Source organism: Mirounga leonina, unplaced genomic scaffold (assembly GCF_011800145.1).
Source record: "Mirounga leonina isolate KUSES-001 unplaced genomic scaffold, KU_Mleo_1.0 Mir_115, whole genome shotgun sequence".
Taxonomy (NCBI): Eukaryota; Metazoa; Chordata; class Mammalia; order Carnivora; family Phocidae; genus Mirounga; species Mirounga leonina.
In genome coordinates, this window is record NW_023270268.1 from 6,653,718 (window position 1) to 6,666,382 (window position 12,665).

The following is a 12,665-nucleotide window of genomic DNA, read 5'->3' on the forward strand; positions in this document are numbered from 1 at the left end:
GTGGGGCTGGGGTGGAGGGCGGGACGGAGGGGTTGGGCCCAAGCGGATACCCTGTCGCTGCTGCAGCGGAGGCCGAGGCCGGGACCTGGGCCGGGCGGGGAGTGCCGGACGCGGACGAGCGGGAGGAGAGGTCCGCCGGAGCTTCGAGCCCCCGCCGCTCTGCCGCGCGGTGACCCCGCGCCCAGACGCCGTCCGACCCGTGGCTGTTCCCGAGGCGGTTGCTGGGGGCGCGGCGGCGGCGGCGGTGGTTGGGGGTGGGGAGAGGCGCGGCGAGCAGACGAGAGAGGTCAGCGAGTTTGAGGGAGGATCGCGAGCCTTGCCGCCGTCATGTCCGAGGACTCGAGCGCCCTGCCCTGGTCCATTAACAGGGACGATTACGAGCTGCAGGAGGTGATCGGTGAGAGCCGGCGCCGCTGAGGGGGGAGGCGCGCTCAGGGCGGCGGGTGACACGCGGGAACGTGGGGACCCGCGGGAGCTCGGGGAGCGCAGGACTCTCAGATACTCGTGGGCGCTCGTGGGGACAGGGGTTTGTAGGGCGCGTGGGTGAGGCTCCGGGTTTGTGCAAGGCGGGGAGGGGATTTTGTGGCGAGCCTGTGAGGCTGGTGGGGTGGGGTTTGAGGGGCTCGTGGGAGATTTGGGCAGTGACAGATATTTGAACCTGAGCGATAGATGGGTCTGGGAGGGGAAGAAACGTGCAGGCACAGGACAGGCCTTTAGGAGGCTGTATGAGAAATAGGCTATTGGAGTTGTGGGCACAGCCACCTATTTGGGGGATTGTGGGATAGGGGGTTTTAGTTCATTCCCGCGCGGGTGTGAGAACACTTGAGTGCCCACGAAGTGCCAAACATTGCTGGGGTGGAGCTGGGGATTCTCTCCAGATGAAACTGAAGCTACCGGGCACCGAGGCAACGTAGACACAACTTGGCACTGTTTGGGAGTGACTTTCTAGTCTGGGGGGGAGACATTGAATAACTAGACAAATGAAAAGAATTTCAAGGTTTGGCAAGTGCCAGGAAGGAAATAAACAAGATGTTCTGATAGAGAGTGACTGGGAGACCTAGTTAGGGTGATTTCAAGGAAAATTTTTTTTCTGAGGCGTTGACATTTAAGTCGAGCGCTAAAGGATGAGGAGTCTTAGGATTTCAGGGAAGATTTTTCCCTACTGAGGGATGAGGAAGTGCAAAGGTGCTGAGGAGGGAAAGAGCTTGATGTGTTTCAGGACCTGAGGGAAAAGTGGCAAGGATAGAAAGGGGATCTTCTCAGGCTTGGTAAGGATTTTGGAATTTTATTCTAAGTGTATTGGAGGGCTTCAGGCAGAGACGGAACATGATCTGAGGGATCTGGCTGCCGTGTGTGGAGTGGACTTGAGGTCCAGGAATACCAGTGGGCAGAGACCAAAACTTGCACAAACGTGGATTGTAATTCTCAGGCACAGTGATTGGGGGAGGGTGGGGACTTGGGATGAGGGGAGTATTTGTTGGACAACAATAATCCAGTGACTTTAGAAATCAAAAGGGGGTGGGTTTAGCTACACAGAAGCTCAATCTCACTGACATGAGCAGACCCCTCTGTATTGGAGGAGGGAGATTGTCTACCTAGCTAGATCAGCATCCTGTCCTAAAATTAGTTTTATAACAAAGACTGGCTGAAAACTCTTTAGTTGCCTTCCAGGTGTGTTTATTGCAATGTGTCTGTATTTTAGAGAAACTTTATCATATTTCTTTTTTGCCTCTTTTTTTTTTTTTTAAGATTTTATTCATTTATTTGACAGCGAGAGAGGGAACACAAGCAGGGGGAGTGGGAGAGAGAGAAGCAGGCTTCCCACTGAGCAGGGAGCCCGACGTGGGGCTCGATCCCAGGACCCTAGGACCATGACCTGAGCCGAAGGCAGACACTTAATGACTGAGCCACCCAGGCGCCCCTGCCTCTTGTTTCAAAACAAATCTGGGCTAAGTTTTATCTGAAAGAAATCACATCTTTTTCTTTAAGCCATGTCATGGGTGTCCTTGCTGGGTATTTGACATATACACTGGTTGGTTCTAAAGACAGCTAGCTAGGTCTCTATCTTGATTGATTGCTTCTGGGTCCCTCAGTCAGTTTCATATTGAAGAAAGAAATTAAGTGAGAAATTTGAAAATGATGTCTGAAAAGTAAAGAAAGTGGATCCCTATCATTGTTTTAGAAGAGGAATATTGCTTTCCTTTCTGGGAAGGTATACATCTTTCTGTGGTCATTTTTTATGCCTAGCTGTTAAGGTGGCATAAGGTTCTAGAGACTTAGAGACTTATTAATTTGGTATCCTCAAGCCAATAAGGTGTCTGTGAGTGGGCAAAAGGGAGTCTTAGTCCTCTGGGATAGGGTTAGTCTTCATCTCATTCTTAAAGTGGGCCATGGGTAAAAGGTTTAAGAACTCCAATGTGATTTTTGACCATCTTATTTTTAAAAATAACTTTACTGAGGTATAATTTAATGCTATAAAATTCACCCATTTTTTTTTAGTACAAAATTCTGTGGTTTTTAGTAGATTTACTGTGCTGTGCACCAGCCAGCATAATCCAGTTTTAGAGTATTTTCATCACCCAGTAAGATCCTTGGGCCTGTTTACAGTTAATCCCTGTTCCCACCCCCAACCCCAGGCAACCACAAATCTTTCTGTCTCTATAGGTTTGCCTTTTCTGGGCATTTTCTGTAAATGAGATCATAATAACATATTGTCTTTTGTGTTTGACTTCTTTGACTTAGCATAATATTTTTTCATTTGTAAAAACAATTTTACTGGGTTATAATTTATATACCACAAAATCCACCTGTATAAGTATACAATTGTATAATTTTTTAGTAAATTTACAGAGTTGTTCAATCATCCCCACAATCCAGTTTTAGAACATTTCCATCATTCCAAAAAGATGCCTCATGTCCATTTGCAGTCACTCCCTGTTCCCACCCCCTGCCGCAGGCAACCACAAATCTACTTTCTGCCTCTATAGATTTGTCTTTTCTGGATATTTCATGTAAATATAATCATATAATATGTGATCCTCTATGTTGGTTTCTTTGACTTGCTATAATGTTTTCCGAAATTCATTGATGTTGTACCCTATATCAGTACATTATTCCTTTCTGTTGGACACCACGTGATGAACATTGTGTTGTTTCTCCTTTCTGGCTATTTGGAATAATGCTGTTATGAGCATTCACTCATCAGATCTTCATGTGAACATGTTTCATTTTCCTTGAGTGGAATTTCTGGGTCATATGGTAAATTTATGTTTAGCTTTTTAAGAAACTGATAAACCTTTTCAAAATGTATCGTTGTTCATTCCTACCAGCCATGTATGAGGGTTCCTATTTATCTTTGTCAGCATTTGTTGTCTTTGATTATAGCCATCCTGGTGGGTATGAAGTGGTATCTGGTGGTTCTGTTTTGCATTTCTTTAATGACTAATGATGGTGAGCATCTTTTCATGTGCTTATTTACTAGCTTTTCATATATCTCCTTTGGTGAAATGTCTATTCAAATATTTTGCCCATTTGGGTTGCCCCTGGGTTATCTTCTTATTGAGTTATAGGGTGTGTGTGTATATGTGTTCATTTGGTTGTCAGTCCTTCACCTGATACATGATTTCAAATATTTTTTTGCCCGGTCTGTAGCTTGTCTTTTCATTTTCTTTCTTTTTTTTTTTTTTAATTTTATTTATTTATTTGAGACAGAGAGAATGAGAGACAGAGAGCATGAGAGGGAGGAGGGTCAGAGGGAGAAGCAGACTCCCCGCCGAGCAGGGAGCCCGATGCGGGACTCGATCCCGGGACTCCAGGATCATGACCTGAGCTGAAGGCAGTCGCCTAACCAACTGAGCCACCCAGGCGCCCGTCTTTTCATTTTCTTAACGGTGTCTTTTAAGGCAAAAAAGTTTTGAATTTTGATAGTTTTATTTATCACTTTTTCTTCTATTGATTGTACTTTTGGTGGGGTGTATCTAAGAGATTTTTACTAATCCAACATCACAAAGGTATTCTTTCCTGTGTTTTCTTCTAAGTGTAGCTTTTTACATACATTTTGAGTTAATTTTTTAAGGTATGGTGTGAGGTAAGATGAACCATCTTGTTTCACAGATGAAGACACTGGGGCATAAAAAGGTAAAATGACCATCTAAAGTCATAGAACTAACTAGTGGCACAGCTAATACCTGTGTCCAACTCTCCTGTTGCCTAAGTCAACATTCTTGTTTCTATGTAGGAATTTGGTTTTTGTATATAAAATGGAAGATAGTAGTCATAGTCTGACTAAGGGAAATTTTGAGCGTTTAAGTGAAACTAATTATGGGAAATATTCTTACAATGAAGGATTAAGGGAAATATCCTTACAATGAAAAATACAACAGGAGGAGATATTTTGAAAGTGACCTTTTTGGATGTAGTAGAATTTTTCTTTTGTGTATCCTATTTTGTAAGTTTTAAATGTCTCCCCCTCATTTGTAAGTTCCCAAAAGTTCCTAACATCCTTCCATTCCACTCTGAGCAGGGAGGGGGAAAAAATGTTTTTCCTTGAACTATAGCTTATTACAAGTAGCTGGCCTCAACAAAGTTGTGTATTCTTATTCTGAATTTGCTTCCATGCTGAAATGTTTGGAATACGGTATTTTGTAATAAGCTATAATCTTCAAAATGAATCTTTGTGATTTCTTCAGATTACACTAAATTTTTTCAGGAAATGAGTTGATTGGCGTTCAGAAAAAAAAAACGTTTGGGGGATCATTTGAATTTTCTGTTTTCAAAGAATTGTATTTTAAGGCAGTGTTTAAATGATGCCTCCTTTCTGATCAAAGCACATGCATTTATTTGAAATGTAATTTTTTTTTACACTTTCTACTTAGCCTATATTTGTAGGGTTGGGGCTCCTGGGTGGCAGAGTCGGCTGAGTGTCAGACTCTTGATTTTGGCTCAGGTCTGATATCACGGTCATGGGATTGAGCGCCTCTTTAGGCTTCATGCTCAGAGCAGAGTCTGCTTGGGTTTCTCTCTCCTTCAGGTCCCCCCCCACCCCGGCTCTCTCTCAAATAAAATCTTTTTTTTTTTTTTTTAAGATTTAATTTATTTACTTGAGAGAGAGATTGAGCGAGAACACAAGCTGGGGGGGGAGGGGGAGGAAGAGGGAGAAGCAGACTCCCTGCTGAGCAGGGAGCCTGATGCAGGGCTCCATCCCAGGACCCTGGGATCATGACCTGAGCCGAAGGCAGATGCTTAACTGAGTCACCTAGGCATCCTGAATAAATCTTAAAAAAAAAAAAAAAAATATATATATATATATATATATGTATTTGTAGGGTTAGTTGTTTCTCACATTCTGTTTTGTTTTTTCTTTCTGGCAAAATCCTATAGAAAAAAGAAAAATTCCCTTCCTGGAACATAATGAAAAACATACAGATTGGGAATTCAGAGGACTTCCTTTTAAAGAATTGTATCATCTTAAGCATACTTTGGCAAGATTGGAAGTTCTTTAAGTGTGATTACTTGTAAAAGATGTTAGTATTTTCACTGTCACTCATCTTTTCAGTGTTTTTGAGCTCCTTCCTAACCATTATTACTGTATTAGAATTTCTGACCAGGTGTTGTACTGTATTTGACATATGTTGAAGCAGCTGGAAAAGTATGGTCTTAGGGTTGTGCTGACCTAGATTCAGATCCTGGCTTTACCTTTTATTACCTATGTGATCTTGGGCAATTTATATAACTGGTTTTAGTGTCAGCTTTTTGTCTATAAAATCGAGATAATGGACCTACATCATTGGGGCTGTTATGTAGATTAAGCGTAATTGTGTACAAAAAATGTTTAGTTTGCATTGAATGTTCCTTAACATAATGGTTTTTGTTCTCTCCTTTTTCTCCTCTTATCTCTTTTTTCTCCTCCTTACGTTTTGTAGTTTTTGGTATTACCATGCAATATGAAATACTGTGTGATTATGTGATTTGTTGTAATGCTTATTGGAACATCACTGCATCTTTTTTTTTTTTCCTAGATCTTATTAAAGTTTAGATGGATTTCAGGATTTATGGTGGACATGGTAGTATAGCTACATGAGACCCTGCCACCTGTGATACTGTCAACGATACGGTGTGATGGCAGATAGAGAAAACAGTCTGGCAGCAGCTGTGCCATGTGCCTTTTATTTTCCTATATCTTGAAGAATCTCCATAAATATTCGCTGTTTATCTTCATTTAGGTTTAGAAAATTGTTCCTTAAGATCTGTTTTTTTTTTTTTTTTTTTAAGATTTTATTTATTTGAGAGAGAGAATGAGAGTGCACAGAGGGGGGAGGGTCAGAGGGAGAAGCAGGCTCCCCACTGAGCAGGGAGCCTGATGTGGGACTCCATCCTGAGACTCTAGGATCATGACCTGAGCCGAAGGCAAGTCACTTAACCAACAGAGCCACCCAGGTGCCCAAGATCTGTTTTTAATAAGGTATGATTTACCTAGCTTTGATACTTTGGTGAGGGTAACTCATTAGCTTTATTCTCTACTTTCCCCTTTTCTTTTTTTATTTTAATTGTTCACTAGCCACACGTTTTGATGTCTAAAAGTAGTTGTTGTCAAGTACAGATTCCAGGATCCCACCTCTAGCCCCTCCATAAATGTGAAAGACATCATGCTCTATTAATAGAATGATGCTTAATGGTTAGTGTATTTTCTCCCCCTGGTTGGGAGACTTAGCTATGGTGATATTATCCTTAAAGGCCAGCATTGGGTCAACAACCTCATAGGGCTGTATTAGATAGGGATTGCATTGGCTGCATGTAATGGACAACAAATAATAGTGGCTTAATAAAGTACCTTTTTCCCCTTCTGTAACTGGAGTGGCAGCCTCTGTGCCCTAATTAAGCACCCAGGCACCTAGTTTTTACTCCCCCGCACTTAGAACGGAACTCTCATTCTCATAGTTGCAGCGTAGTTGTTCTACCTCTAGCCTCATGCTGGTGTTCCAGGCTGGAAGAATATGGCAAAAGGACAGAGGCACGTGACAACTGAGTTGGCTCCCTTTCAAAGAACTTTCTCCTGGAAGCCTTACCCAGTGACTTCCATTTCTAGTTTATTGGCCAGAACCATGTAATTTGGCCATTTGCAAGGGAGGCTATGAAATAAAGCTTTTTTTAGCTGGGCACATTATTACTTCAAACAAAATAGGTCAAGGTTCTGTTATTAAAGAAGAAGGGAAAATTTTATGTTGGATAAGCAACTAAAAATGTTGGCTTTGGTGTTTTTATTTTTTAATTTAGTTAAATAATACATTATGAGTAAATAATTTAACCATAGTAATCAGTTAATAAATGTTAGCTTTAATCTAAAGAGGCAGTTGCTTACCAGTTAAGAGCATGGTATTGAGTCATTATGTAGTTCTGGTTTCTGGACCCTGCTCTGCCTCTTACTAGTTTATGACATAAGTCTTATTTTTGTAATTATTATTATTGTATTAGATGAAAAAATGAAATGCAAGTAAAGAAAGTGCTCAGCATAGTACTTGGCACACAGAATAAGTGTTCGATGGATGTTAATGCTCATGATGGTAATAATGAGCTCATGCCCATGAAGATTGGGCCATTTTTGTGTTTGCTCTGCCTTAAATGAGTAATTTTTTTCCTTGAAAATACATATCATTGCTTGGTCAATTTATCTATTCAGAAAATATTTATTGAATTTCTGTTACGTGCCAGGTACTGTTCTGGATGCTAGGGATACAGCAGTGAAGCAGGAAGAAATACCTGCTTTTGTGGAGTTTATAATCTATGGTGATAAAGGACAAAAATAAAGCAGAGAAAGGGGTTGGAGACTGCTAGGGATAGAGGTGAGTTTTTGTTTTGTTTGTTTTTAAAGATTTGTTTATTTTAGAGAGAGGAAGCGGTGGGAGGGGCAGAGGGAGAGAGAGTCTCAAGCAGAGTCCGCACTGAGTGCAGAGCCCAATGCAGGGCTCAATCCAAGGACCCTGAGATATGACCTGAACCCAGATCAAGAGTCTGAAGCCTAACCCACTGAGCCACCCAGGCGCCCCTAGAGGTGGGTTTTAAATAGATCAGGGAAAACCTCACTGAGAAGATGACATTTGAGAAGAGACCTGAAGAAGTATTCTGGTTATCTGCAGGAAGCTTGCTCCAGGCAGAGGGAGCAGCAGGGGTGAACGCCCTGAAGTGGAATGGTAGCACGCTCATGTGACTAAGGAATAGGAGGCAAGAGTGGCTGGAGCAGAGTGAGGTGGGGTGAGGAGGCAGACAGGGGAAGAGATCAGAAGAGTAAGGTGATAGGGTTGTGGTCCTGACCATAAGACGGGGTGAAGCCTTGTAAGTCATTGTGGGTACCTGGCGTTTGCTTTGAGAAAGAATGAAAGTCATTGCAGGGTTTTGAGCAGAGGATTAATATAAACTGTTTTAAAAGGATAATTCAGGCTGCTATATAGAGAACAGTTTTATAAGGGTGCAAGGGTAGAAGGAGAGTTTATCCAGTGGAGAGAAGTAGTATTGGAGTTGGTGAGAAGTAATCAGATGCTAGATATAACATATTTTGGAGTTAGAGAGTTGCCATTGGATTAGATGTGAAAAGATTCTAAGAGTTTTGGCTGGAGCATCCGGAAGGATGGAGTTACCATCCGTTGAGATGAGAGATTACCAGAGTGAACAGGGGACAGAGAGATGATTCATTACAAAACCATCAGGCTGTGTGAATAATTACTCAAAACATATGGCAGTGTGTCTTTATTTTCATCTTTGTATGGAGAGAATAGCATGATTTTTATGATGATGACTATTCTTACAGCTGTTTTACCAGTTCTAGGAGCTTTAATTTTCAACATGACACTGACAAGAGAAAAGGGTTTTCAAAATTATAATTTCCTTGTATTTTCCCTGATTCAGTTGACAGTGCCTTAATCATCTTTCAGAATGAAGAGTCTGGGCTAGCTCTTTAGTTGAATGCAAAACCTTACAAAAGAACACTTAAAATCTTTAGAAAATGTATCTGTTATAATGATGGCTGGCCAAAATTTGGAAGAAATTATCTTACACTGATTTGATTTGTTTATTTTTTTCCTCGCAGTTAGGAATAATATCCATTTTTAACTTCCTTTCTTACGTTTCTGGGTCTAGTAAAGTGGCCAGAGACTAAAAATTTTTTTAGTGCTCCTCATGCCTTTGGGCATCTCCTTTTCTGTCTTGAGGGATGAAATTACCCAATTTGAAGAATTTTAGGAGAAAGCTCATTCATATTTTTGTATACTTAATCCATTATGTATGTACTGTATGTTAAGACTGCAGTTTAAGAGCTCATTAGGAGGGGTGCTTGGGTGGCTCAGTCAGTTAAGCGTCTGCCTTCGGCTCAGGTCCTGATCCCAGGGTTCTGGGATCGAGCCCCACATCAGACTCCCTGCTCGGTGGGGAGCCTGCTTCTCCCTCTGCCTGTCTCCCCCTCCCCGGCTTGTGCTCCCTCTCTCTCACTCACTCTCTCTCAAATAAATAAAATCTTCAAAAATAAGAGCTCACTAGGAGAGGACAGAAGAATGGAAGAAACGGGGATATAGGGAATGGTGCATGGAGGATACACAACTGTTTAAAGTAGTGAAAGTCTGAGTCAGGATGTTTTATTGGAAACTGGTTTACATTTTCTGTTATATTATTCTTCATATTAGTCCCATGCTTGTAGAGAGCATTAGAACAGTAGCTTTTACACTTTTCCTTAAACCGTTCGGAAGAGATCTCTTTTACAATTTGCGTGTGTATTTGTACTGAAGTAAAAGTTTTACAAAATACCATTTACTTTTACTATGTGCCATGCATGCTGATGTTTTCTATTTGACTCTGTTTACTCTAAGAAAAATGATGGCCGAAACTCTGTAAATTAACTTGTAGTGTGAAAATTTTCTCATAAAGGAACATGCTTTAAAGAGATGAGTATTTTTAAAATTTGTATCTCTCTTTTTAAAAAATAATTTATTTTATTTTTATTTTAAGTAGGCTCCACGCCTAATATGGGGCTTGAACTCACCACCCTCAGATTAAGAGTCGCATGCTCTACCTGTTGAGCCAGCCAGGGGCCCCAGAATTTGTATCTCTAATCCTGTGTTTTCAAAGTCTTTCAAAAAATTGGAGAATAGCTAAAATGATTATAAAGACATTTTGAAGGTATTCTTCTCTACATTATTGTTATTTTCTGTGAATAAATTTTTTCTAATGGAAGATAGAACATCATTAGCTATTCTGAATTAGTGGTGTTGAGTATTGAGTTTTTACTGCATTACCATAAGCCTTTATGTTAGAACTTCAAAATATTTTTCAATTGCTGAATAATGTTTTGGTATTTGGGGAAGATAATATGAAGGTCAATGAAAGTGATTTATTGTTAGCATGGAAGAACTGGAACCTGCATGTCTCTTTTTATCATTAATATGGGAAATGCTGGCGACTTTGTCTTTTGGCCATTTGTTAAATCACATCTTGCTTCTAGGGAGATTTATTAAATGAGTGATTCTTTGTGTAAAAGAAAGGTATTTTAGTATGTAGACAATTATGATTGATAATACCTAGGTTTAGTGTTTCATTATTAGTGAAATTAATTCTGTGTTTAATAATGACTAGGAATTAATAACAATTAAACTTTCCAAATTGCTATGTCTGTATTTTTAATGCCAGCATGGTTTTGGTTTATGTATGATATGACATTAGTATGTTTAAAGCTAGTATTTCAGATTTTGTATAAGTATACAGTAAATAATCAATGCTTGGTTATCCAGGGGTAGAGTAACTGGTTTGAGAGTTAATACTGGTTTAAAAAAATACCACTAGGTAGCACATTTGCAAAAATTAAATGAAAAAGCATCAGGGAATACATTTACATATTAGAAGACATCTGTTATCTAGGACCTAAGGTACCCTGTAGAGGTCTCATTGTGTCTTCTGTGACTTAAGAATTCGCCTCTCATCTTAGTCTGACAGATATGTGACCTGCATGATTAGCTTCCTTCCTCTGGGGTTTCCCCAGAGTGGGGCAGCAGCCTCTCATTGAAGGCAAGAGAGTTGTTAAATTTTCTAAAGGGATTCCATGCAGAAACAACTTGGAAAGGAAAGGTTGGGGGAGGGAGAAAAGTTAATGCCAGGCACTACTGTACTGCCTAATTCTGTCCCATACTCATGTGCAAAACAAAGGGAGTTCAGTGGAGAAGCAGATTGCAAACTATTTCAATAGTAGCCTATTGGATCCTTCTTATTAAGGAATATGTTAGTGGTCCTAAACTATTATCAAAATGATTCAAGTACACTATTGGATAATGTCATTGAATGGCAAATGTGTTCTTGAATGTTGGATTTTATTTTGAATTTTGCATATCATGAGCTTTGTGCAGAGCTTTTGCTTAGTTTGTCAGAGTTGTGATTTGGGTTTATCCATGTCATTGTTGACTATGGTTGTGTATGTTTGGCTTTGGTCAGGGACTTTCAAATGGATTTCAGTATAACAAACAAATTCTATTGAATTATATAATTGTATATGTAAATTTTTTTAAAAGATTTTATTTGTTTATTTGACAGAGAGAGAGAGAGAGAGAGACAGTGAGAGAGGGAACACAAGCAGGGGGAGTGGGAGAGGGAGAAGCAGGCTTCCCGCCAAGCAGGGAGCCCGATGCGGGGATCGATCCCCGGACCCCGGGATCATGACCTGAGCCGAAGGCAGACACTTAACCGACTGAGCCACCCAGGCGCCCCTCAAATTGTTTTCAAATTTTAATATCTGTAGCACATTTATACTATTAGAAATTTGATGTCATACTTGAAGGGATTTTTTTGGTAACAGCTTTATTGAAATATAGTTCACATACGTTGAAATTTGCCCTTTTAAAATATGCAGTTCAGTGTATTCACAGAGTTGTGCAACCATCACCACTGTCTAATTCCAAAACATTGTCATGGCTCGAAACTCCATATCCATTAGCTGCACTCCCTATTTCCCCCTTCCTCTAGTTTCTGGCAACCTCTAATCTCCTTCTGCATATGGATTTGCCTATTCTGGACATTCTACATAAATAGAATCATACTGATGTGAAATGTTGGGGTCAGGAAACAAACAGCAAGAAAAAATTCTTGAGACATCTTTGGTGCAAAAAAGTGTGGTTTTATTAAAGCACGGGGACAGGACCTCTGGGCAGAAAGAGCTGCACTGGGATTGTGAGGAGTGATGACTGATGATATAGTTTCAAGTTGGAAGGAAGTCTCTAAAGAATTTGGAAGCAAGGTTTCCAGGACCTTGAGGGGCTAAGCTGTTAGGACAAGGTCATTTACTACTGTCTAGTAAAACTTTAGTCATAAGACTCTTCAGATGTGTATCAGTGGGCCATATGCTTAGAGGATGATTGCTAACGTCTATCTTGGGGAAGGGGGCGGTTAGAGATAAAGGTAGTTTCCAAAGGATTTTTACAGGATCCTGGAGGTCTGGCTAATGTCAAGCTAAGGTTGCCTTTTGCCTCTAGAAGTATTAACATTGAGGCAGCTAATAAGCTCCTTGAGGAAGGTCACTCTGCCTGTCTCAAGCAGGGCTGTAAGTTGTAAGGAATTTTAATTTTTTTTCTTTTGCCTTTGTTCTCTATATCTTATTGATATGTATTGCATTGATATATTTTTTTCATATTGTACCAGCC

The 12,665-nt window shown here is 40.5% G+C and overlaps 1 protein-coding gene across 2 annotated transcripts in view; it reads left to right on the forward strand.

The window, feature by feature from the left end:
• Positions 1 to 17: 17 nt before the first annotated feature.
• OXSR1 (oxidative stress responsive kinase 1) overlaps positions 18 to 12,665 on the forward strand; it is a 93,743-nt gene continuing 81,095 nt past the window's right edge. The window contains exon 1 of one of the 2 annotated variants that reach the window (XM_034992147.1): positions 18 to 397. In XM_034992147.1, the coding sequence (XP_034848038.1) occupies positions 328 to 397 (70 nt within the window). In that variant the 5' untranslated portion in view covers positions 18 to 327. The remainder of the gene's footprint in view (positions 398 to 12,665) is intronic. The other variant, XM_034992155.1, reaches the window with a different exon arrangement.